The sequence below is a fragment of the Struthio camelus genome, chromosome 3 (genome assembly GCF_040807025.1).
Source record: "Struthio camelus isolate bStrCam1 chromosome 3, bStrCam1.hap1, whole genome shotgun sequence".
NCBI classification, from domain to species: Eukaryota; Metazoa; Chordata; class Aves; order Struthioniformes; family Struthionidae; genus Struthio; species Struthio camelus.
In genome coordinates, this window is record NC_090944.1 from 72,777,844 (window position 1) to 72,802,047 (window position 24,204).

Consider the following 24,204-nt stretch of genomic DNA (forward strand, 5'->3'; position numbering starts at 1 on the left):
GATGGGAGAGGGGATGACCCCCTCAGAGAAAAGGTGATGCTTTTTTCCCCCAGATCAATTCCCCCACTTATGCAAAAACTGGGAAAGGATAGTAAAATCAGTGTCTTCATTGCCCATAGGGCTCCAGAATAATTTTGAAGTAGTGTAACTGTTTTGAGTTTGAGCAGACTTTTTGTTTTAACCACAGTGCCAATATGGTATGGTTCAGTATAGGCCATACAAACTATTTGTGCAGTTGTACTGATGTCTTGGAAATAATTATCTTTCTATTAATGGAAATGGTCAAAAAAGTCAACTCATTGTGCATCTCAAATCCAGACAGTGCATTACAGAAACTCTTTCAGAATATCCTGTATTGTCTATTCAGTGGGGGGAAAAGATTTCACAAAATGGAAAGGATATAATTGTATAGAGAGCGAGTATACTATATTAAGACAGGAGCTATCGAGAAGTCTTGGGATCTGGGAATTGCATTCAAGTACCTAAAATGAGCAGCATGCACTATATTAACTAATGTTATAACAACATTTACGGAATGCATGACTTTATCACCGAGGTCTTAGCCAACTATAACCTCTATGTGCAAAGTGGAAAATTCTAAATAAAAGGTTATCTGGAAGTCCTAAATAGAAGAATAGTAATAGTTATTTATAAACGGCAAAGGAATGCCATAGCTACAACACGGTTCAAGAATTGACAGTAACAGTAAGACGACAACAAAATTAGTCATTATATTACTGATACTGATCAAGACACTCAGATGTCTTGTAACATCTGCGGCCTCTTGTGATAGACAGACTGGTGCATACAGAGTTCCTGAAGGAAGAAACAAGGTTTTCTTTACAGAACATGTTTTTGAATCAGAGATTTATTTCTAGAGACGGAAATGATATGCAAGGCTTAGTCTTGCTGATTCTCAAAAGCACAGTCTAGGCAGGCTATCAAATGACCCTGGGTGAGGACACAAGTTGATCCCAAGGAGGAACTCTTTAGGAGGAAGAAAGCCCAGGAGACTTCTGCTCACCCCTTCTTCTCCAACAGTGCAACTGCTGAAGTGGCCATGGTCTGGCCACAGTCAGGCGGCATGGAGGGGTCTTGTAGCTGCTCCTGCTCTCTGCATCCTCCTTTGCTTTATGTAGCCCTGGGCCCCCTGACCAGGCTATATCTTGGCTTATTGCTCCTTTTGAGGATTGGTTTGAATTTTAAGTCATGCTTAGCTATCACTCAACTATTTTACAGGCCTTGTGTTTAGTTACCCGTATAAGGTCTTACATGTGCATATATGAGAGAGTTGCTTTATCTTTAATGATGTTATCCTTTAAGAGAGTAGTATTAATTGCCTGCCGGATTGTTTTCATGACCTGGTCACACAGCAGAACAGATCCCTGTATTTATCGACTCCAAAGTACTAAATTATCTTTAAAATGAGCTATTCAAGGCAATGATTACAAGACGGACAATAAACAGATTTGAATCAAACTCCAATATAAAAGTAGAGCAACTCCAGTTGTCATCATTAAATATAGCCTTTCAAAACTAAACCGATTTAGCACAGTGTTAGGAATATGTTCTGTCCTTGCAAAGTACGTTTTGGTTATTCTTATTCACCTTCTGCTTTGGCATGTGGTATTAAATATTGCCAGAAGCAGGTTTCTGAAGAAACAGAGATCATTGTTCCATTCTGTTTAGCAAATCTTTTGATCTTCTGTGTCTGATGACTTGCTAATTAGAAAAAAGCATAGTCTGTCCTGCAGGACAGGACAAAATTAAACAGAAATTTGGCCTACTGTCTCTGTGTCCCAAATTCCTCGCACTTACTGTGCTGCGTATTGGCTGGTTACTACTGTCAATGTAGAAATGATTATTTTTCTCTGATCCCTACCACTATTTGCAAAGTTGTTTGGATCTTAGAGTAGAAAAGGTGCTACATATACACCGTACTAATAAAGGGAGAGAGAGAGATGTCATTTCCAATCCAGGTATTGCGGAAGCCCAGTGGAAAGTACAATGAATCATATTCCAGCTGCAGAAATCCTCAGGGAAAACATTTGACAATTAGTTTCTTTGAAGTATGAAATATTTTAATTACTTTCAGTAGTGTTGAATCAGCATTCAAAAAGGATGAAAGCATGTTTTCAGTTTTTGATATTGACTGTCCAATTAATTTACCAAATGTATGGCTCTTGAAGAGACCTGTGATAGATGTACAAATGGCTGAGTGCCTCACTGCATATTTGTAAGGCAGATGATTGACATATCACATCATTCCTTTGAGTCATGGAACTGATTTATATGCTCTGTGCTATAGACATTTGCTTTGTCAGTTGGGACTGTAAAAACCCCCACAGGCAATTGTCTGCTATTCAGTCTTTGCCATTCACTGAAATTATACATAATTTTAGCCTGTGCATTTGCAAACTGTGCTTTGCCATTTCCATTTGAAAAAGCTTTTGTGTTAAACATTTTTGACTCATCTAAATAAATATTATCCATAATAACCCTATATCAATCCATTATAAAACCATGAAAGTACATACTGCATTTAGATTTAATCCTTGAAACAAAGCCTGTTCCCCCCTCACTCGCTGTCGCTTTCACAGCTGATTCTCACAGCTGCTGAGATGTGAGCAACAGAGAAAACTAAGATTGCTTTTCATCTTGCTAAAGCTATAGGATCTGCAATAATATCACATTTGAGTCACCGGTCTTTGGATATACACATGAACAAATTCCCAAACTACAGACACCTATTGGCAGACACATAAGCTTGTGTATACTGGTGGAGATGTATATTCAAATGCACTCAATTCCAAATTCCATCAAAAACCCGGTAGTGACATATTTCTATCAACAGCTAAAAGAGCTTTAGTGCAGTCAGCTACAAACAACTATTTAGGAAATAGCTGTAAGCTATGTTAGTGAAACTGAGTTTTTCATTTGAGACTGTCAGCTTGCAGATTTAAGCTACAACTTTGACTTATGATGACCCAGAAATTATAAACTTTCTGCAGCCAGAAGTTGCTGAATGGAAGGAGAAGAATAAAATATCTTCTTTAATGTTCTAATTGCTCATATTGAGCCACTTACTTTTCTAAATCTCTCTTTAGTTTTCAGGCAGTGTTATAATACATTTCTGGAGCACAGTATTATGGCTGGGTTTACTTGTACACGAAAAAAAATAAAACGGAAGCTATTGAGCTCCAGTAGCTATGAATCCTCAAGTGAAATTACTTGTCGCATACAAATATTTCCTTTACTGCTTTCAACATCTTGTTTGTTTTGATTATTTTGAAAGTATCCTTGCCCATACGGTAGAGAACATCGACATCACGGTTGCCCAACTGACTGTCCTACTACACGTCGCTCTCATGAATAAGAGATACAGTTCCCAGACTGAGGCAAAATGTACTGTGAAATCTCGAGTAACCGAGTGTACAGGCAAGATCATCCTACTCACGAATATATTAAACTCCAGCTTAAAAGCAACACGGCCCTTCTGCTTTGACGGACAGTTCCAGACCCCTGTAACTGTTACGTTTGAAGCCTGCTTATGATGTTTAGTCTTTTACCCCTTATTATACAAAATTTTGTCATTGCATCTGCGCTATATGTTAGCTTGAATAGAAGCCCTTCAATTGTTTTTCATTTCTGCTTCCCAGGCCTATTTCTACTCTTTCATTGTTGAGATAGAGCAGAAAAACCCCTCCTTCCCCAGCATTCAAGGGGAGAAAGGACCATAATGTTTTTGAAATGAGTTTAATAATATGATTATTTTCTTACTGCCTAATAGCTTTTCCTGGTTGCAGTAAGAGACAAAAGGGAAACTAAAACACAGTGAGATGATCTTTGCAGATATTTCCTGAATCACTGTACAGGGAGATTAAAAGTCCCACTTGATTCCAACACAAGACAGCAAGGTTTCCTCTGCCAAAAATCAGCTTGATCTATGGGTATGCTGGACTATGGTGTCTTTGTCTCTCCTTTCATTCTTGACAACTCCTTTCCAAAGGATCCTACGTACCGAGGCCTCTTCCTGTCACTTCAAATTTGACTGCATTGCATAGATTAGAGGAAACATTTCAGTTTTGTCTGCAAGGCCTTTCCTAGGCATTTGGTGCCCTGGTATCACTGGTCTGTTCTTGTCCACACTAGGTGTATTTACTTCCCGGCCCTCGGTCTATAAGACTCTCCAGGCTTGTTGAGGGCAGTTGGTGGAGCCTAAGAAGGAACGGGTAAGAGTCTGCTGCAGCACGAGCTGCACCCCTCCCAACATACCCTTCTCTGTAGGGACAGAAGTAAATTCAGAGAATCCTGTATTCCTGGTCCTGTGTTCCTCCGTGCATGGGTAGAGGGATTGTTTTGCTGGGTGAGGGTTATACCTGCTGAGCTACACTGAGATGAGTTCTTTGGTACAGCAGCCACAGTGCACCAGGGCTGCCTTCTGGAATAATCACAGTTAATTTAAGACCCTGCAGTGTGTATTGAGTAGGTCTAATTATTCCATCAGAGTGCATTACATTGTTTCTGTCTCTATCAAGTGTAATCTGCCATCAGGTTGTTAATTTGCCTAGGTGTATTAAAGCCTCTCGCAGTCCTCTTCAGTTTTGATTTCCCTGAACCACTCTGTGTTATCTGTACTTCCCCCCACCCCACACCTCCTGTTTTTCTTCTTTCAGATTATGTTTTATTGCAGCACTTTTCACATATATTGGTTCTAGGATTAATTGTCCCATATTAGGCCCTCAGGATTTCCATCTTCTCTTCTGTGCATGTGCATATGTTTGTATACTAACTATCACAGATCGTGGCATAAGACATAAGGCATCAATGTGGATGATTAAATGTCCATCATTTTATTATTTGTTAAAATGTATTTATTTTTCATGATGCTCCTTTACACAACATATTCCAACTGCAATATATTCTTACCCCATTTGGTACGGAGATTTCTAAAAATTGTATGTTATTTGTAGAAGAGAACCAGTCTGAATTAAGTAGAACTCTCTCAAATAATCACCTGTGCTCTTGTATTAAAACAAGCAAACAAACAAGCAAGTAGATAAGTAAACCTTCTTTATGTTATCATTGATTTGGATACTGTTTTTTAAGCATTCCTCATCTCTGTGGCAAGACTTGAAATGTGTTAAGTGCTGAAATCAAGACTTCTCCTATCTATAGGAGCTTTGAACAGTTTTTAACAGTAAAATAAATCTCTGCTATCATGTGATCGAAAAGTGTCTTTGAAAGTAATTATCTTCCCATAAATCATGAAGAACCTGTCCAAAAAGGGTGGCAGCATCCACTTCACTGCAAACCTAAGCAAGGTTTTTCCAGCACTGCTTCACAAGAGATACCGGGCACGGATTTACAGGAGGAGGGGAGGAAGCTGAGGTTCATCCCCTCTGTAGAGAACTCCCTCTGTCTCTTTTCCGTGTGGGTTCCCAGTGCAGTGCCACCACCAGCCCCACAGCCACCGAGGCAGAGGATGAAGAGAGTGGACCCTCTTGCTAGCTTTGCACATCAGACCTCACACAACCTGATCTGGGAACATTTGTCCCCTCAGATCATGGGGCTCAGTGCCCCACTCAGTGCAGCTGAGCCCCACTCCCACTGAGGCTGCACTGGGCGCTCAGTGACGCTCCCAGCAATTTGAAGTCACATTGCTCCAAAACCAGGTAAATGCATTAGCTTGCTCTTTCCCCCCTCTCATTCCTTAGCTAGGGGTAACACAAGGTTTTGTTTGGAAAGAAGAGACAGCTCTAAACATTCAGGGCTTTGGTCTCCTAGATAGAGAAATTTCCGTGATGCTTCAGGACAAATGCCAGCTGATACATAGGCCAGTAGGACTGTGCTTAGCTCTTTAGAAAGAGAGGAAAGAACAGAACAAGCCTTAAACGTAGCTGTTGGGTCTCTCTGAAAAAAAAAAAGAAGATATTTTGAGCTCACTAACAAGGTCTGCTATCTTGTGCTTATTTAAAGAAAGGTCTGAAACAAGGGCATATTATTACAGTGTGACGTATAGGTATCATTCAGAGTATGAAGGATTTTTTTTAATGAGTATGTTTACCTCTAATAATACAGCCTGGTAAACCTCACTTGAGAGATTTAAAGCACACCCAAATTTCACCTCTTCCAGCTTAGCAGAAAGTTAAGCAGATCTTAAAGGTTATTTGCTTGCTCTTTCAAAAACAGCTTATTTACACAGGGTATTTAACATACAATGCCGCAATTTTGTTTTGCAAGGAAATTTACCCTTCTCATCAAGCTGGTGAATTTTACGTAATTTGAAGTGTGTAGATACACATGCAAAAGTGAGGAACAGTTTATTATAAATCATTACCCTGGCAGTGGTCCAAAGCCTAAGGGCTTCAGCTGCTATACTAGTAGAGCAGATACAAGCTTCCACAGAATTAATCCAAGATTACAAGAAACACGATGTACAAGAAACAATAATATACCTATGTAAGTCTTGTGAAAATTCACGTGGTTTTCTGGCAATGCTTTGAAAATTATCTATTCCACTGTATATAATGCTGGAAAATATCATCACATACACAGAGATAGTACTGTATCATACAAATAATAGAGGATAGTTAGTAGAAGTTATAGCAGTAGTCATTTATAATCTCCAAATGACACGTGCCTTAATAGAAAAGCCTGGGGAGGAAGAAACGACAGCATATCATAAGATAAAATCTCGTTATTTTAAATATTTTCAGCTTCAATATAATCTTATTTATACTAAATCAGTTTTTAAAGACTCTACTACAAAACTAGCCTCACAGCAAATAAGCAATATTGATTTGTTTCTAATTTTTTGTGTTGGAAACAAGAATAGAAACACAGACTCCTTTTCCCTTGAACTTTGATATCCACGTATAACATCTGGTTTAGTTGGGGATGTTTTTTATAGGGCCCCTTTCAAACCAATCAGAATAGCTTGAAACATGTCAGAGAAAGCTTATTGCCTTGGATAAACCTTTAATAATATTTCACAGCTGATTATTTTGTGAGTAAATTCGCCCTTGAGTGAAAGGACAGGGTCAATGGTATCCTTACGCATGATTGTGTTGGGCATAGCACAATGGAATTAATTTGTAGCAGTACCTGGTGACAGTATTCGGAAACAGAGAATGAAGAGTAATGGCGAAAAAGAAACAACAATTACCCACTAGAGAGAACTGGCACACTCCAAACTACCTGCAGATTTAATGGAGACCACATTTTGTCCTCCCTGAAATATGGAGTACCTCTGTTCAAGTTCATTGGTTTAAAATGAAGGAAGTTATTTCACATTCATACAGTTTATGCTGTTTGCAATCCCTGAACAGAACCTTACCCGGCAGCTCTCTTTAAACCTGGAAAAGGTCGGACACAGAGCTCCTTCAGTCTTTATTATTAAAAGCTTCCTGCGTGGTTTTACTGTAGAGAAAGAGGCAGTGACCTTACATTTAATCACATCAAAAGCTTGCGTACCATAACTTAGTTAAAAGACTCCTTATGCACGATGGCTTTATCCAAGGAGTTGTTTGCCAGACAACGTTATTTCTAAAGCAGCATGCAACGTATCCCTCTGCTGCAGACTCCAGCTGCTGACTAAGCAACAGCTCTGCAGCCTACAGGCAAGAGATCCAGAGACAGGTCTGAGGGAATCATCATTCAGCGAAATCTATCCCATATGCATGTGCAGACCCAATGGAAATCAGCTGTGAGGCCCTACAGCTGTGCAGGACAGCATATGATTTAGGGCAAGGCAAAGATTTACAGAATCTCCCATCTTTGGTGCTTTCATTTTTTAATATTTCAGCCTGAAAAAGGTTCAATCTTCTATTAATGAAGGAAAATGGAGGAGTAATTAGTTTCTCAGCTTGTGCACGTTTCACCAAAATGTCTTTTCTGGGTTTCTGAAGTGCACGGTGCTTCCTTTTTTACCTCTTGCTTGAATTCCTCTATCCGTCTGTTTAAAGATGCAGCAGATGTATCACGAAAATGTGTTTCTGCTGTGAGCTTTGTGCTGATGCTCTGATAAATGCCTTGTCGCATTTGCTCTGCTTTGTACTTGGAAAGATGCATATTTGTTTATTTGCAGTCCTTGCTTTTATGTTTCTACAGCTCTTTACTTTTTGGTTTGTAATTTCTAGACATTTTTATTAGGGACAATTGGTTCTGAGCACTGCTTTCTTTTCTGGTATTTGGCTGGTCTCCATGGGGATTAGGTGGAACTGAAAGAACTATGAAAGGTTTAGACCTTTCATAATTTGTCTCAGAAGAGCTCCTTCTTGGCCATTTCATCTCAGCTCTACTACCTTTACATCTGCGTGCAACTGCCCAGTACTACAAGCAGAATTATGTTGTCTTTTATAACATACCAGCACGACTGCAGGCAAAACTGAGTTTTCTTTCCACTGAAACGAATCACTACATCATCAGCTCCTGTCCTAGAAAACTCCCTGAGCTTGGAGAAGCTAGGAGGAAAAGAGGGTGGTCTTGTAATTATGAAACCCAGGGAAAAAATCAACTAGTCATTATTCTTTTCACTCTCTTGGTAAGGTCACCTCCCTGTACCTCCTGTATTTCTGTAACACAGAAATAGTACTTACTTTAGTGCTGTTACTAATCTGCTCAAATACTGAGAGGCTAAATCAAATGACTTTTGTGAAGAACCTTTTGTTTCCCATGTAGTACTGGATATCAAGGTTCAAGATAGAAAGTAGGGTCTCGATGAAAAAAAATAACCTTTGTCAGCAGCATCTCAGATTTCGGGGAATTCCCTCTCTCTGAGGGAAGCACAAGCTTGTAAGCACAGGTGCATTATCAATGTGAAACAGGTAAACAAAGCGCTCGGTGAGGAAAGACTATCTTACTTTGCTGCTCCGCTGGCTTTCCCAGGAGCAAGACTCAGCCTCCTGAGGGACGATCCCTCGTGGAAAAGAGTGGTCGCTCAAGCACGTCTGGCATAGGGAGGACTGGAGCTCTGCATCCCCTTGCGGCAAATGCATCACAGTGGACCCCGGGTACTTGAGGCTGGCATTTGGGTGTTTTTCGACGCTGACCATCGGGCTCTTAATCCACCTTCGTACCTGCCGACACAGAAAGAGTTTATGGACTCCCTCCATCTTTTTCCACTTTGTGGCAGAGGCTGGGAAAGGGTAGCAGGGTTTCTAACGCAGATAAAGGCACAGAGCAGGGAAAACAATCAGATACCGTGTAGGATCCACAAACAGTTTTGTACAGGAGGAAGTAATAGCCATGTCAGGGTGCATGTGTGAATACATACCATAACGAGGCACTTTTATGTCGAGAATCACTTGCTGCTTTGGGCAAATCTGCCATAAGTTTTGATTTATCTATGATAATATGTTTTCTGAGTTTTAGAGCTATTAATGCATTTAATAGGCAGATAAGGAGAGGAAGACAACCACCCAGAGCAAGTACTCCCAGCTGAGACAGCTCAATTACGCCTTGTTTAGAGAAAGCAGATTGTTTTCACAGGTATACAATGGTAATCCTATAAGCTTTCTACAGCCCTTTTTCAATATAAATCATCTCTGGTTTCTTACACTATCTCAGCCTTTTCTGGGCCTACCTTCAGTGCATTTAAGAGTCAGTTTCTCAGGTTGACCGACCCAGAATTTTGACCCTCTGACTCCTGCAATCTGTCTTCCCCTGCTTTCTCCTTTTCTCTGCAAGACTCTGTCTAGGACTTGCTGCAATGTAGCCCCAGGAACACTATTTACAAGTGTAATACATTGTGTTCCTCAGGGCATGATGGTAGCCTTGTGCACACTGTTTGCTCTTCCTTTCATTTCTGTGATTGTCTCTTCTCTGCTGTGTGAGTTGAAAGTACCAGATTTTCTGATAAGGGAAGTGAAGAATCGGAGACTTTTCTGAGCTGTTTTTCAAGTTCATTTTTGTACTATAAAACCAAAGAGACCACTACATGATCTGTACTATACTTACACTTGATCTGTTCCAAATACAGTTGACAAACACACATTTATCACCATTCCTATTTACTCCCTCTTTTAAATGCAAAAGAGGGGAGTATATTAGGATATTTCTTATCAGGACAGAGCTGGAAGGCTGAGACAGTCAAAACTGACTGCAGAACCAGCCTCCTATTGCAATGAGGCAAACTATTTGCTTTGCAAGTTTAAACCTACATATTTGCAGGGGAGTGGGGTGGGTCAGCGCTCGCTAGTAAAACTGCACTGACTCATTCTCCAGTGCAGAGTCCGTCTCACTCAGCTTCCACAGAGAGGAAGCCAGAAAAAGCATTTGGCTTCAGCATAGCCATGGTTCATTAGCAGATGATACTTGCCATTAGAGGATGCTTTACATCAGGAAAATAAACACTTTACATTGCATTAGTCATGAGCATGATGCCAAATGTTTGATTAACAGTGGAAGTCCACATCTCAGCAAATGGTTACCAAGATCACTTACGATAAACAAACAGAATGAAACATATCTAACCAGCCTTCTTCTGGTAACTCCTCTATGAGTGATACGCCCGCAATAGCCCTGCTGTGCTGACCTGCTAGAAATCTCAAGGTTAGGAAAATTTTTATTTTTCTCTATGGAAACCAAGCAAATATATGTTCTTCTGTGGGCAAATGTGCCACTTCCCACTGCTTTCTCCATTTGCATTTTCTAGCAACATGAGTTCATGTAGACTATATTAGCCCTCACTTCCATACTGCAGAGTATATTACTATAACCTCGGCCCCCTTTTCCCCCCTTAGAGCTCCTTGGATGCTGATATATGGCAGGTGCCATGTCTGCATGCTTTTGTAACAAAGCGCAGAATTAAAATCCAATTGCTCCAAGTTCTGTGGAATCATTTTCTCTGGGATGTTAAGATCAAAATGTATTTCTTACCGATCTTCTCTGTTTTTTGTAATTCTTAAATTCCCTAGCAGTGCAGAGAGATTGTTTGCTCACCATTTGCCTTATCCAGACATTTTTGGCTTCAGGTTGGTGGGTTGAAGTTGCAGGGGGAGGGGTTATTTTTTGGATTTTTGTTTCAATAAACATAATTTGAAACTGATCTTTTGACTCTAGCAGATTTTAAACACATTTATTTTGCCAAGCATAATTGATTCTATGATTGTTAAGCACATCATTAAATATATTACTCTTCCCAAGTAAATTCATGGTTGTATGTCTTGATCTAATTCCAAGACTTGGTATGTTGAAAAGAATAATTATGTTCCTGAACAAAAACCCATGCTTGATTTCCCAGTGTGGTTTTATTACAGGAAGCATATATAATGTACTGAATGTAATTTTGAGAGGAGTAATTGACTATTCATTTTGTCTTTTTTTAAGGTAAGCCTAGTGATCACTTAAACATTTTTTGAGCTGATTCTGCCTTTTTTCCATGACAATCTTCATCCTTAGCAATGTAATTATAGGTGAGCCAATAAACATGCATGAAAGCAGAATCAAACAGACAGCAGAGAAAAACCTGGGCTGCAATGAGGTGGAGGTTCAGCCTTTCTCTGAATTCAAGGCACGTGTTCCAGTCTTTTACTCAAGACTTTATAAAGCATTGGCCCAAGCCAAGGTTCAAAAGCACATCCGGCTCTGAGGTTTCCTTAAGTCTCAAAGACGTTCAGTTTTTTTATTTCAAATTCAGCCTATTTGCCATGGCACGGGTAAATAATAATTCTTGTGGCAGCTTCGTCTGCTCTTTTACTGTCCGTGCTTCCATTTATAAATCTTTAGCATGTCTATGTATTAGGAGGTGTTCAAAATGTGAGCTGGGTACTCCTGATGCAGCAAAATCTGTCTGGATCAAGTAATCTAATTGCTGTTCCTTTTAGCAGCAATGAAATCTACATTTAGCTATTTAATATTCAAAAATTAAAATTCACCCATCAGTGCTGTTACTTCTACGAATGGTATCGATGAAAGAAAGTAACAGGGCATGCATTTTATCAAGCCGTGCACAACTTCGTGTAGGTGGTGTCTTCTGGGTATAGCACCAGCATGTGGTTCCTGAGTTCAGGGTGAATCCTAGCTAAATTTTCTTATTACTGTTTATTCCAGGCTGACTCCCGTTTTTCAGTTCAGATACACACCTTATTCTCTGACTTTTTGCTGCTTAGAAATGTTCAGTTAAATTGGCATTTTCACATGATAATTGTATATTAATTACATGTTACAAGATAAAAAAGAAATATAATGACAAAGATTGGTTTCCTCAAAATGTTGTCCTGTTTAACACAAGAAGATTTTGGGGAAATCTGAGGTAAGAATATTTCTGTAGCATGCTGCTTTGAGACCGAATAGATTAGCAGGATTTTTTTTCAATAATTGGAACCAGTTCAAATAGGTTAGCACACACAGAGTTCAAATGAACTTGCAGACAAAAGTCTCAGAACAATTGTAGTTTTCCTGTTTTCAGCCGGGCAAAGTTCAAGTTTGTATACATTCAGCCATGTTTGCTCAGCCCATGATGGTGTGTTAACTCAGAGAAACTCAATGAAGCTCCACGTCTCTGCTCTGCACTTACTGCCCGTGTGACTGTCTCCTGCAGTCACTGGGCACATGCCCGAGTCTATCTCAAGGCTACTCAAAAGGACATTGAACAAGTGCTGTCATTTTCAGTGAATCTCAATACCCTCTGTCAAGAGCATGTATGCATATTATTTTCAGAACTTGCCTACATTGAGGGGACAATCAGGAATGTTAATATCAATTGACTTCAATATGAATTAGTTAAGCACACACTAAACCTTTGTGCAGACAGTTTGATTCAGAATTAACACAGATTTAATTAATTCTGTGATAAATTCATTCATTCACTTCATTAGTCTAACCTAAAATTTCAGTTGTAATTCTGAATTAGAAGGCCCGTAAGGACTTTAATGACACTTTACTAATCCTCTCTAATTTCACATTTTCAATTAATTCAAACTAATGTCCCCCAGTATCCCTCTGTAGACAAACCCTATTTCTGCCTTTTAAGTACCTCAGATAATTCAAAGTAACATGTATAGATGAGTTTGGCAATTATTACCAATACCCAGAGTGGAAAATGAAATGATTCACCACTGACTTTTGACATTTATGCCTACCCAAAAGCGTTTAAAATGTTGATTTGGAACTGGAAGTATGAATTGGCAATACCTTCATAGCAGCAAGGCCAAGAGCAGACTTCTGAAGAAAAACGACTTCCCTGAGCCTAGCTAGGAAGGTCTCAGGTTTCTATTGAGATTTATAGATTATATATTACTTCTCAGAGTGACTCAATAAAGTTTATCGAAATGTTATGTGTATGTATTAGTCATTGAATTGTAAGTTTACACTGTAGGGTTTTATCTAGCTTTAACCCTAGCACACTTCAAAGATTTTTGCATATTTAGTATTTACATTTACCGCAGACAAGTGCCTTAGATCTATTGCTCTCTGTTTGACTTGGGCTATCTTAAATGTCACTAAAGATTTCAAAAGGCAAAGCTGCATTCCTTTGAACTACTTCCACTAAAAAAAACTCCCACAAAAATGAAAAACAATTTTGAAGAAACTTCTCACGCAGTTACTTTCCTGATTGACGAAGACCGAAAAATTAACAGGGAGCAGATACTACTTTGTTATTTAGGGCATTACTGCATGATGCTCAAATACCAAAGTGGTAGGTATATCATTCTTCATGACAATATAAGGAGTGCTTTGTTATTCAAATACCGTTTTTATTACTAGCATGATATCCATCTACCAGTAAATAAACTAGAGTCTGCTCCTAGCTACAGGAAGCAATTCTATTTTGAACTGGAATCTGAAGATTTCCATATTTTCATTTGAAAAGCTCTTAAAATTCCCCAGGCAACTTTATTCACCATTATAGAGTTTAACCTGCTGAATCTACATGTGTCTGAAATAATCTGAATAGAATGGAGTGGAACAGAAAAGAGCCCCGGTGACCAGCAGGTCATCTGTGGTGTGGTGGCTGCACTTCAGCATCCACATACAGTCAGAACTGGTGGCTCCTGCTACTTTCTCAGCCAAGTAAGAGATCAGCTGTATACATTCATGTAGCTAGCCTTGGGAATAGTCAAATGCTGCCTAAGAACTATTAGCTAAAAGTTGACTCAAAATGTCTCAGTGAAGCCTTGTCTCGCTTTGCCTTGCCTTCTCTGGAGAGAACCAAATACAAAACAAAAGGGTACTTCACAGAATCACAGAATCACAGATTGGTGGAGGTTGGAAGGGACCTCTGGAGATCATCTAGTCCAACCCCCCTGCTCAAGCAGGATCACCTACAGCACGTTGCCCAGGATCGTGTCCAGATGGTTTCTGAATGTCTCCAAGGAAGGAGAATCCACAACCTCTCTGGGCCACCCATTCCAGTGCTCGGTCACCCTCACAGGAAAGAAGTTTTTCCTCATTTTCAGGCAGAACTGCCTGTGTTTCAGTTTGTGCCCGATGCCTCTTGTCCTGTCACTGGGCACCACTGAGAGGAGTCTGGCCCCATCCTCTTGACACTTTCCCTTCAGATATTTATACATATTAATAAGATCTCCCCTGAGCCTTCTCTTCTCCAGGCTGAACAGGTCCAGCTCTCGCAGCCTTCATCCAGCCAGTCCCCTAATCATCTTAGTAGCCCTCCACTGGTCTCGCTCCAGGAGCTCCATGTGTCTCTTGTAGTGGGGAGCCCAGAATTGGACACAGCACTCCAGGTGAGGCCTCCTCACCAGGGCTGAGCAGAGGGGGAGGATCACCTCCCTCGACCTGCTGGTGACAGTCTGCCTCATGCAGCCCAGGATCCCATTGGCCTTCTTGACCACAAGGGCACATTGCTGGCTCATGCTCAACTTGTTATCCACCAGGACTCCCGGGACCTTCTCTGCAGAGCTGCTTTCTAGCAGGTCAGCCCCCCAGCCTGTCCTGGTGCATGGGGTTATTCCTCCCTAGGTGCCCTGCACTTGCCCTACTTCATCAAAATTATCCGTGAGACACAATCAGCTTTAATGTATCTACTGACCTATTTTTGAAGTTGGCAAAACAGCTGTTTCAACATTTTCAAATATAAAAATTTGGTGTTTTCAAGTCAAATGGCCTTCTTTTTTTCCTAATTGCAATACCTTTAGACTAAGGGAGGATAAAGAAATTGAAACAGAGATGGCATGCTCTGCAGTGATTAGAACATCTGAATGAAAGATTCAGTTAACTGAAAAAAACATTTTGATTTGTTTGAATTTTGATTTGTTAAGATCTTTTCTGGTTTGAACTTCTTCCTCTGAATCTGAGGTGGGAATTATATTAATAGATGCATGTGAAATGGTAAAATTGCTTCCCTATATATTTGGAACAACCACAGTCAACTTCATGCTCACAGAGCTTCATGGTTAGAAGCAAACTTAAGTATACCTCCCCACTGTCTTAAGATTTTTCTGCCCTTCTGGTTTTGCTGGAACAAAAAAGACCTTTGCAGCTTGTCAAAGCTGTTCAATATTTCTCATATTCTTACAAAGACAAAAATTGATGCAATTTCTCCACCAAACCCTCTCTTAAAAACTTTTCAAAACAAATGAATTCAAGGGAGCGTTGTACACATTTCTAGAATGTAATCATCACTATCACTAATCCTAAACTACATTGAAATGTGATCATCTTTGCCATAAATAAGAAAATTGCTTTAAATACTCTTTTTCTAAGCATGGCCCATAGTAATCCTGAAAGGTGCACAAGTATTAAAAAAAAAAACACTTTATTTTCTGAATCTTGTTTGCTCTAGTTTCTTTGTTTTCTCTACTTTCTAAAAACATGATATCCAACAGTGGTAATCAGTCAGACTAGAAAACTGCCAGATGTGATTAAATAAGATTTGCCAAGTTCAAGGGTTTGTTTGTTTTTTTCCACTCATGGCTTTTCCTCTTATATAATAGTAAACAGATACGGCTTTCCATTTCGTGTAGCTCAGTTGTCAATGGCATCAGTTGACTCAGCACATTTTGTACTTTCATTAGGTATTCGTAAGTCAGTCCCAATCACTGCAATCATGAACAATATTTTCCATGAGAGAAGCATTAGCCTGTTCCTTGGGGCCTGCTACCAATGCAGGTGCTGGCTTTTGCTAGAATCCAGCCAGTGTGGTAATGGAGGTGCCAGTGGCCATCCTGGGGCATCCTCCCCAGCTTGGGAAGTCATGGAAAGCCTAGCATCCTTGCAGACCTGTTAACTGGCTTGCCAGCTTTAGTCTTAAGGTTGCTGAGTACATTAGAAAGGAAGAGGCACCTTATGTAGAGACTTCACGTCTTGCTGGATTAGGGTCTTTGTGAATGTGAGAGTCCCAGTGCCTAGTGCCGATCACTGATTTTAGTAGTATTTAGCAATGTAAAGTGTAGACAGAATCTGGAGCAGTAAATATTAATACAAGTGAAGGAAAGCACAAGTTTTTGGACAAATTTTATAGACCGTTAGAGTGACTAGGGTTACAAACATTCACTGAAGACTGAAGTGAAACTGGAATGGCTTAAGGGAAACTGTTTAAATCCATTCTGCAGCCCGGTGTTATCAGTCAATCCTCAGTGAAACCTCACGCCCATCAGCACAATCATATCACATTTAATCTGACTGCCTATGCAACGATATGGTCTGTATGACACGATTTTCTTCATCTGAAACTTTAGACAGGCTTTTTTCCTATTTTTGTGTGGGATTCGAACAAATCACTGTGAACTCTGCTATATTAAAACTTCTATTCTTCATAAATGTTCTTTTGCATCAGTTTATATCAGTTTTGTGGCTCTCAGTCAGCTACTCTTTACTTTGCATGTCACAACTTAAATGTCTCTGAATATTCATTTCCCTGCCAGACATATCAAATACCTTGGTGAACTAGGTCTTCCTGTGTGTATGTGTATGTGTCTGTGTTCTAGTGATATCAAATATACTTTTCTCTGACTCCAGTTGCAGTTCATCTGATCCCTACTTTCCTTTTTCTGGCATTATCTAATTGCACCTCAGACCAGGATTTGAGTTTTCATCCATTATGTAGGTTGTACAGCGGACACAGAGCTCTTGGAATCATCTCCCTGCAGCAGCCTTGAGAGCGACTATCAGGAAACCTATTTAAATTGCAATTAGGGAGATTATAGAATGAAAAGATCCATTGTTCAAACTGTATACAGTCATCTACTTAAACGGAAAGTGGTAAATGAGAGGCAGGCTGATTAATGCCCAGACTGAGATATATCACTGCTCTCTAGTTGACTTTAACATTTAATTCGTTACGTCCCATGGGAAATGGAGCACAGCAAAAGATTTAGTTTGTCAAATCATCTCAAACTATTTTTTTCCTCCAGAACACAACGTATCTCTTTGTTGATTAATAATCAAGCTTTATTTTAAAAAGGAGAGTGAAGAGCAACTCTCTGCTTTGTCATCATTTGCCACTGTCTCTGCAAGCTGAGAAGCTGCTGGTTAAATAGCAGGTTGAGCTCAAATAACAGAGCACATTGTTTCCACTCAGGCCTAGGTAAATGTGGCCTGGATTCCTGAGGAATTCAGTCCTCCTAGTGCACCAGGAGGAAAATTGCCTGCATTTGAGGAAGATCCTGGGAAAAGATAACTGATCACAGCTGGGGGAGGGATGCAGGGAATGCCAGTGTTGTTTACAGGAGTCTCCATGCACTAGGTCCTCAGCATGGAGTATTACAAGACCTGCAATTGCATTTCTGGCTCTGACATGGACTCCTGTGAGCCCTGGGAAAACCTGTGCCCTTCCTCTGGAGTACTGTTTCCCTTCTCAGCCTTCGTCTTCCTTTGCTGTTTCATGGTAAATTCTGTAACACCTCTTCGTGGTGAGCCTTGCAGTAGGAGCCACCACCCCTGTGGTAGCCTCTGGATATGACTCTTGTAAATATTACAAAGAAAGACGAACATATGGAGATGTATGTGATGGTCTTATCTGGAAGCTACTCACGGTACTTCTGGCATCCCAGAGGCTGCTGAAAGCATAAAGGCAAGATTAGAGTATTGACCTATCCTAGCTCTGTTTTTTTGTATTTTTAATTTGTTTTGTTTGTTTTTTATGCATAATAACCCTCTTTTCTACAGTTTTCATTTGCCTCCAGGTAGATGGACTTGTGCCATACAGCCACTGGGCAAGCTAGTCTGGTTTAAACCACCATCTCTCCTTTGAGCTCAGTGTCTGAGCTTTGAGCTCAGACTCTCAGAACCTAAACAGATGAGCCTGGACTCCTCTCAGGGTGCTTTGGGGTACTTCACTTTGCAGTATGGAGATGGGCACTAAATCAAAGAGTAGGACCATGATTCCTCTCCAACCTGCGTGTCCAGGTTTCATCCTGCAGGAACTAGCATGCAGGGAGGAAGATGCTGTGGTCACACCATGATAGAGCTGGCTGGGGCATCCTGGGTCTGAAGGCTGGGAAGTGCTGGAAAGCCACAATCCTTGCCAAGGATTTGGCCTGTTTTACGCCACATCTTTGCTAAGGTTTGTCACATTGTGATGAACATCTCAAGGCTTTCATCACAGTTTCTAATCAGTATTTTATTGCTTCTTGCACACATACACACACACATAGAAACCCTTTCCTGCACCCAAGTGTTTCACTTGCCATGACAGCATCTGGCAGAAGTTAAATGTTGCCATCAGTTGAAATGTTAACACTTGAAGTAAGGAAGGTGTATTTTTATGATCTGAATGGCAAATGACACATCTCCAGGCCACAACAGCATGTCAGTGAAGGTTAGATTCAGAAAACATATAGTCCCCTGACTGTAATTAGGCACCAATCCCAAAAGGTGTTCAGCACCAAAATGACTTGAAGAATTTGGGCTCCTCTGAGCATGCATTTAAATCTATTCCTGCTGAACAAGTTGCATACATATAAGTCAAGGCATGAAGCACAGCTGAAAACTTAGGCACGCCAACGAGACTGATAACAAGTGTTAATAAGCAGACAACTGCCTGCCTGATTTTCCTATTCCACTCAAAGGAAAGTTCTTGCCAGCTCAAATGGTGCAGGAGAAAGTCTATAATGCCCATGTTTCACTTGGGTAGCTAAATTAGCTTTTACTCTGTCCTCCTATTGAACTGTTAATTTGATTGAAATGTGGCATAAAAAAATCCAAACAATTGAACAAGCACCACTTAGGGTTTTCCTCTCTTCCTTCCTCCTATGTTGTCCTTGATAATAATTGCTAGTCTCATGGGATTCTTTTCCCTATGAATAAATAAATAACTGATGTGTTGGAATCGGGTAACTCTCTTCTTGGATCAGCTGTAAGCACGGATGGCACTTGTTTCTGTAGGAGATACAATAGATTCATTGTCCACACTGATGTATAAACACCTCATTGTCCACACTGATGTATAAACACCCTCTCTCTATGTATTATGTCAAAAGGGAAAACAAAACAAAATGGGTTTTATTGTATACGTGCAAATCTAATCTTTCCAGGCTACCAAGTTATGTTTTTCATCTAGATCAAATAAAAGCAACGTGAACAATACAACCCCAAATCCTATCTAAATAGTCTGAGGCTGCTCACTCATACCTTCTCCTCTCTTCTCTATTTTCTATTTTGTGTGTGCACAGCTAGTTGTCATTAAGCCTGGGCAACATTTTTTTAAACTCCTACTCTGATAAATACCACATCCCATATCCATCTATCAAAGTCTAGCAGCAATCTGCAGGGCTTTGTGAGCATATGAACTGGAGATAGGAGCCAGGGGATGAATGTTCAGAAGGGCATGGCCTGCAAGGCTAGCTGACTGAAACAAACCAACCAACCAACCAAAGATTTCTTATTATGTTTTCTCCCTAAAATGTATTTTTCCAGTTTTTTTTACCCAGTAACTATTTTGCATCCTTCAGTAGTCTGGGCTGAAATATCACAACATTGTAAAGTATAACTGCAATAGAGGAATAATGGCTGCAGAGACAGAATGTAACGGATGACTGGATACAGTGCCAAACCCTGTTCAACAGCTGTCCTTAGCTATTCAATCAAAAGCATCATCCTGTTCAAATTAGTGAGGCACATTTCGTGCGGCTTTAAGATAATAACTTTCTTATTCCTAATTTGAGCCTGATACTGCATCAGACTCTTTTTGATTCAGTAGGATATTTGAGCATATAAAATAGTAGACTGAGAACCTCACAATGTGTTATATAATATTGTATAACATCATAAGCCTATATAGATTTTTAAGGTCAGCTAAGACCATTAGATGAGCTAATTTAGGGTGCCCAGGCTTTCTAGCCCTGAGAGATGGACATGCGAAAACATTTGCAGAGCTGAGAGTTATGACTCATACCCTACACCTCAGAAAGCTGCAGTGTTCCCAGAGTGGCTGCCAGGTGGGAGAGGAGAGTGGTTTTTCACAGGTCAGCTTCTTTGCAAGACGAGGCTGGGCTGACCCTGGCAGCAGGGACCTTGCAGCCAGGCTGGCACACCTGGAGTGCAGGTTATAGGCAAGCCCTTGGGCATCATCGCAGCCCCACTGGGGGCAGGTGGCACAGCCTCATTAAGGGACCGCACAGGAGAGCTCAGGAGCTCTGGGGTGATCCACTCACTTTGCAGACCTCTCGTACAACGTAGGCAAGAGAAATGCATTTCGTTTTGTCTACTCAAAGGCATGCCCTCCTGGTAAATATCCAGTGCTTCTGTTCATAGTTTGTTCTAGCGGATAACTTGTCATTGCTGTTGAGTCACTAAGACTGGTGAATGAGGAGAAATAGAAAATCTCAAGCAACCAAGATAGCCATTTTTAGTACAAATGCTATCCCAGGTGAGATGCCATACTGAGCCGTCTGTGAAGCATTAATACACTACATTCAGGATTTAAAAAGTTATTTTATTTTGAACTACAAAAGAAGTTCCATCTTAAACTGCCAACTTCTGTGGAGATTTAATCTAACCTGTGGTAGTCTAGGAAAAGAGGATTTTATAGTTCAGGTGTTTTGACAAACCCATCCAGTGCCAGATGTGACCAATTCCTTTACGATCTTTCACTAATTTGTTTTTCTTTCTTAATTTTTCCCAGAAGGGCTGATAAAAATGAACTGGAGCAGCATCTTTTGATACATACTCTGTCACTATAGAAAAATATATAGTCCTGAATAATCTGAAAAGAAAACATACGTCTTCCTGTAGCAATCACACAGAGTGAAAGTAAAACTCCTTAATAGATCCAACTCTTATGAAGTTGGTTGAAGCTGGAAGCTAACATTTGTTGGTTAATGATTCAAAACTTTTTGTGCATGATATTCTTTTAAGATATGTAATGAAATCTAGCTAAGTCTATCTGCAAGGTGGACCTAATGTTTATGGCATTTCCTGCTTTCAAAGCCGTAAGTATAATTTATTTTTAGTCCCATGAGAAGAAAAACTATTATTTCCTAGTTATATTTAGATTTACCCTGAAATTTGTTTGAATTTCCACCAAGCTTCCCCTCGCTCTATGGAGACAAGATGTCTCCACCCACTTGAGAAATATGTCTTAGAGTCTCCCTTGGAGAGTGGGAAGTGACTCACTACTTTGAAAACAAAACAGCAGACACTAGATGAACAAGCAAATGTGAAACCCCATCTCATTGCAATTTCATCACCTGTAAAACTACAGCTGTTTCAATCTGTGAAACCAAGCAGTTTCTCCCGCACCTGTCATACCTGCCTGGCATTTCAATAAATTTTTCCGCATGTTGTTTTTGCTCATGTTTTGCCACAGCTTGAGAAATAGGGTCTTAAAAAAGGCTAACTGCGGGCAAAATATAGAGTTAATCAGAGTAAAGCCACATTTCAAACTGCCAGTAGTAAACAGTCATTCATATGTATAAAAGAAATATAAGTTCTTCAGTGAAAAATGTAGTAACAGATGTAAACCAGACATACTCAAAAAGTAAGGAAACAAGGGAGGCTTTCTTTCTGCTGTTTACATTATACCCCTTCTTAGCTTAGTATTTTTCCAGGGGCATGCTCACATGCACAAGAAACATACTGCCCAGCACTTTTATTCCTTATGGTCCTCACTTTATTCCAAGATGACTGCAATAAAGATCTTTGTTTTAGAAACACAAGCTAAAGCATAAGTCACCAATACTGAATCATCAGCTTGAGGGCTGGAGTCTCCCACATGTGAAAGTTGTTAGTTTTGGGAAGCCTGTGACTGAAGCGACTTGTTTTGAGTCTCTTATTCCACAAGCTTGGTTATGTGTGTGGTTTTTTTTTTCTTTTTTCCCTAATTCTTGCAAAAAATAATAATTCTGAAGTCATTTCGGGTAAAAGCCATTGGAACTTAGAACATTTTTCCTCTTAGCAAGCCAACATTTTTTGAGGGTTCGAGGCTGATCCAGTTAAACAGTAACTATGACATCAGAGAAAAATATCTACTGTTGAAAATACTCTGCAGGTAGGAGGATATATATGATTTCAATTTGGCATGTAAATCATCTCACCAATGCAATTTACTGGGTCAAGCAATAAATGAAACAGAGAAAGAGGGACCACTTTGCTAAAAGAAAAAAGCAAATAGAAAATAAAAGGAAGTAGAAGAAGGAAATGCCTGAGACAGATAAGTTAGCCAGGTTTTTAATGGACTGGATAGTTTTTCTAGTAATGTGACTAAAGACCATGAAATAAAGGAAATCAGACTGCAGCCTAATGCTGCAGAGTTGGCAAGCGACTCCTTCGCTTCAGGGAACACTTTCAAAGTAACATATGCACCTAAGTCCAAGGCACACAGCTCCTTCCAGTCCCTGTGACTCACTGCCCTCCATGGCTATCCAGGGAGCCTGGGCACGAGGTACTGTGCCTTGAATTAACCTGCTACGGCAAGGGGAATAATTTGTAGGTGGCATGCCTGAACTGGAAAAACCCCAGTATGTCTGTCTAGATCCCATATTAAAGCACAGATCCGCAAGGATAGTTTAAGTCTAGAAGGGTTTCTGAGGCTTGTACAAGCCTCTCCAAGAACTTCATAAAGTCTCAAGTGCAGTGGGCGGCTGGACTTTCAAAGGACATATGGCTCCCTTTATATCTGTACAGCCCTATTCAGAGCCCAGGTTGCTAAAGTGGGTAGGTCCAGGGGGGTAAGGCCTTGGAGGGGAAAAAGGGAGGAGAAGTATGATGAAGAGAAGAAATTTGGTGAAAAGAAAAAGATTTATTTATAGAGGACTGCCAGTGTGCTTGGAACTGTAGAAAAAGAGACCGTCATAAGGCTTTTGTCATATCTAATTACAGCTCTTTCAGGCTTAGTATATACTGAATAACTGGAAGATGGAATGAACAATTTCACAGTAGCTCAGATCTTTTTTTCCTTCAGCATTTCTTAATTATCTTAAACAGAAGGAAAAAGAATTTATTTAGTCCAGGTAATATATCCCAGAAAAGTCACCTTTGCTTCATCAGCACTGTACTCATAAGTGTAGAACAAAAGAAGCAAAGCCCTGAAAAATAAAAAAGCTTTTGGAACTGAAATGAGATCTATTCCTCTCATAGAGGTCTGGTGGAGGATGTATGCATGGAAACTGTGGGCTTAAGAAGGAATGAGCATTAATGTAAGCTTCTGACAGCATGAATCAAATTCACAATCTCGTTATCAAAAACACAGATCTCCCATCTGCTCCAAGTGCATTGTAACTCCTAATATTATGCACTGGGGAGACACTATCAAACTGAAATGCTGGAGATAAGAGAGAAATGTCAGGACCAGGCTAATGAATTGATATTCCAAGACTCCTCCTGAGGACTGCGTTGCTTGTTGGCTGTTCACTTCCCAGAGGGGCTTGGCAATATCAGTGGCCTTGAGCTAGGGGATGATTTTATCTGATATGCTACATGAAGCATTACACCTAGAACAACCAGAAAGAAAAATAAAGAATTTTTAACAAAGCCTCGTGCATCCCTTTTTTATTCAATCAGGCAGTGATATAGCACAGAATTTGTCCGTCCACAACACATGACATGGAAATATGGGCTTGTTCAAATAAAAATAAAGATTTGACATAAATGTCCTCCTAGAATCACTCCAGCGTGCTTAGATATCACACATGTATGACGTGGCAAGAAAACTCACCCTGTCACCTGAGGCAGGAAGAGAAGTGGCAAAAGGACAGAGTATACATACATACACATACATGTATATGTGAATACATATTGTGTGTTAAAGTGCTTATACATGCACGGATAGGTGCAGATCTTGGACCTCTTTGTAAAATTCAGTGG

General features: G+C 40.1%; 1 protein-coding gene across 1 annotated transcript in view; it reads right to left on the reverse strand.

The window, feature by feature from the left end:
• Nucleotides 1-24,204, reverse strand: part of SGK1 (serum/glucocorticoid regulated kinase 1) — an 80,768-nt gene that overhangs the window by 45,260 nt on the left and 11,304 nt on the right. Inside the window, exon 2 of the mRNA XM_068938376.1 lies at nucleotides 8,865-9,080. Within this exon, the coding sequence (XP_068794477.1) occupies nucleotides 8,865-9,080 (216 nt within the window). The remainder of the gene's footprint in view (nucleotides 1-8,864; nucleotides 9,081-24,204) is intronic.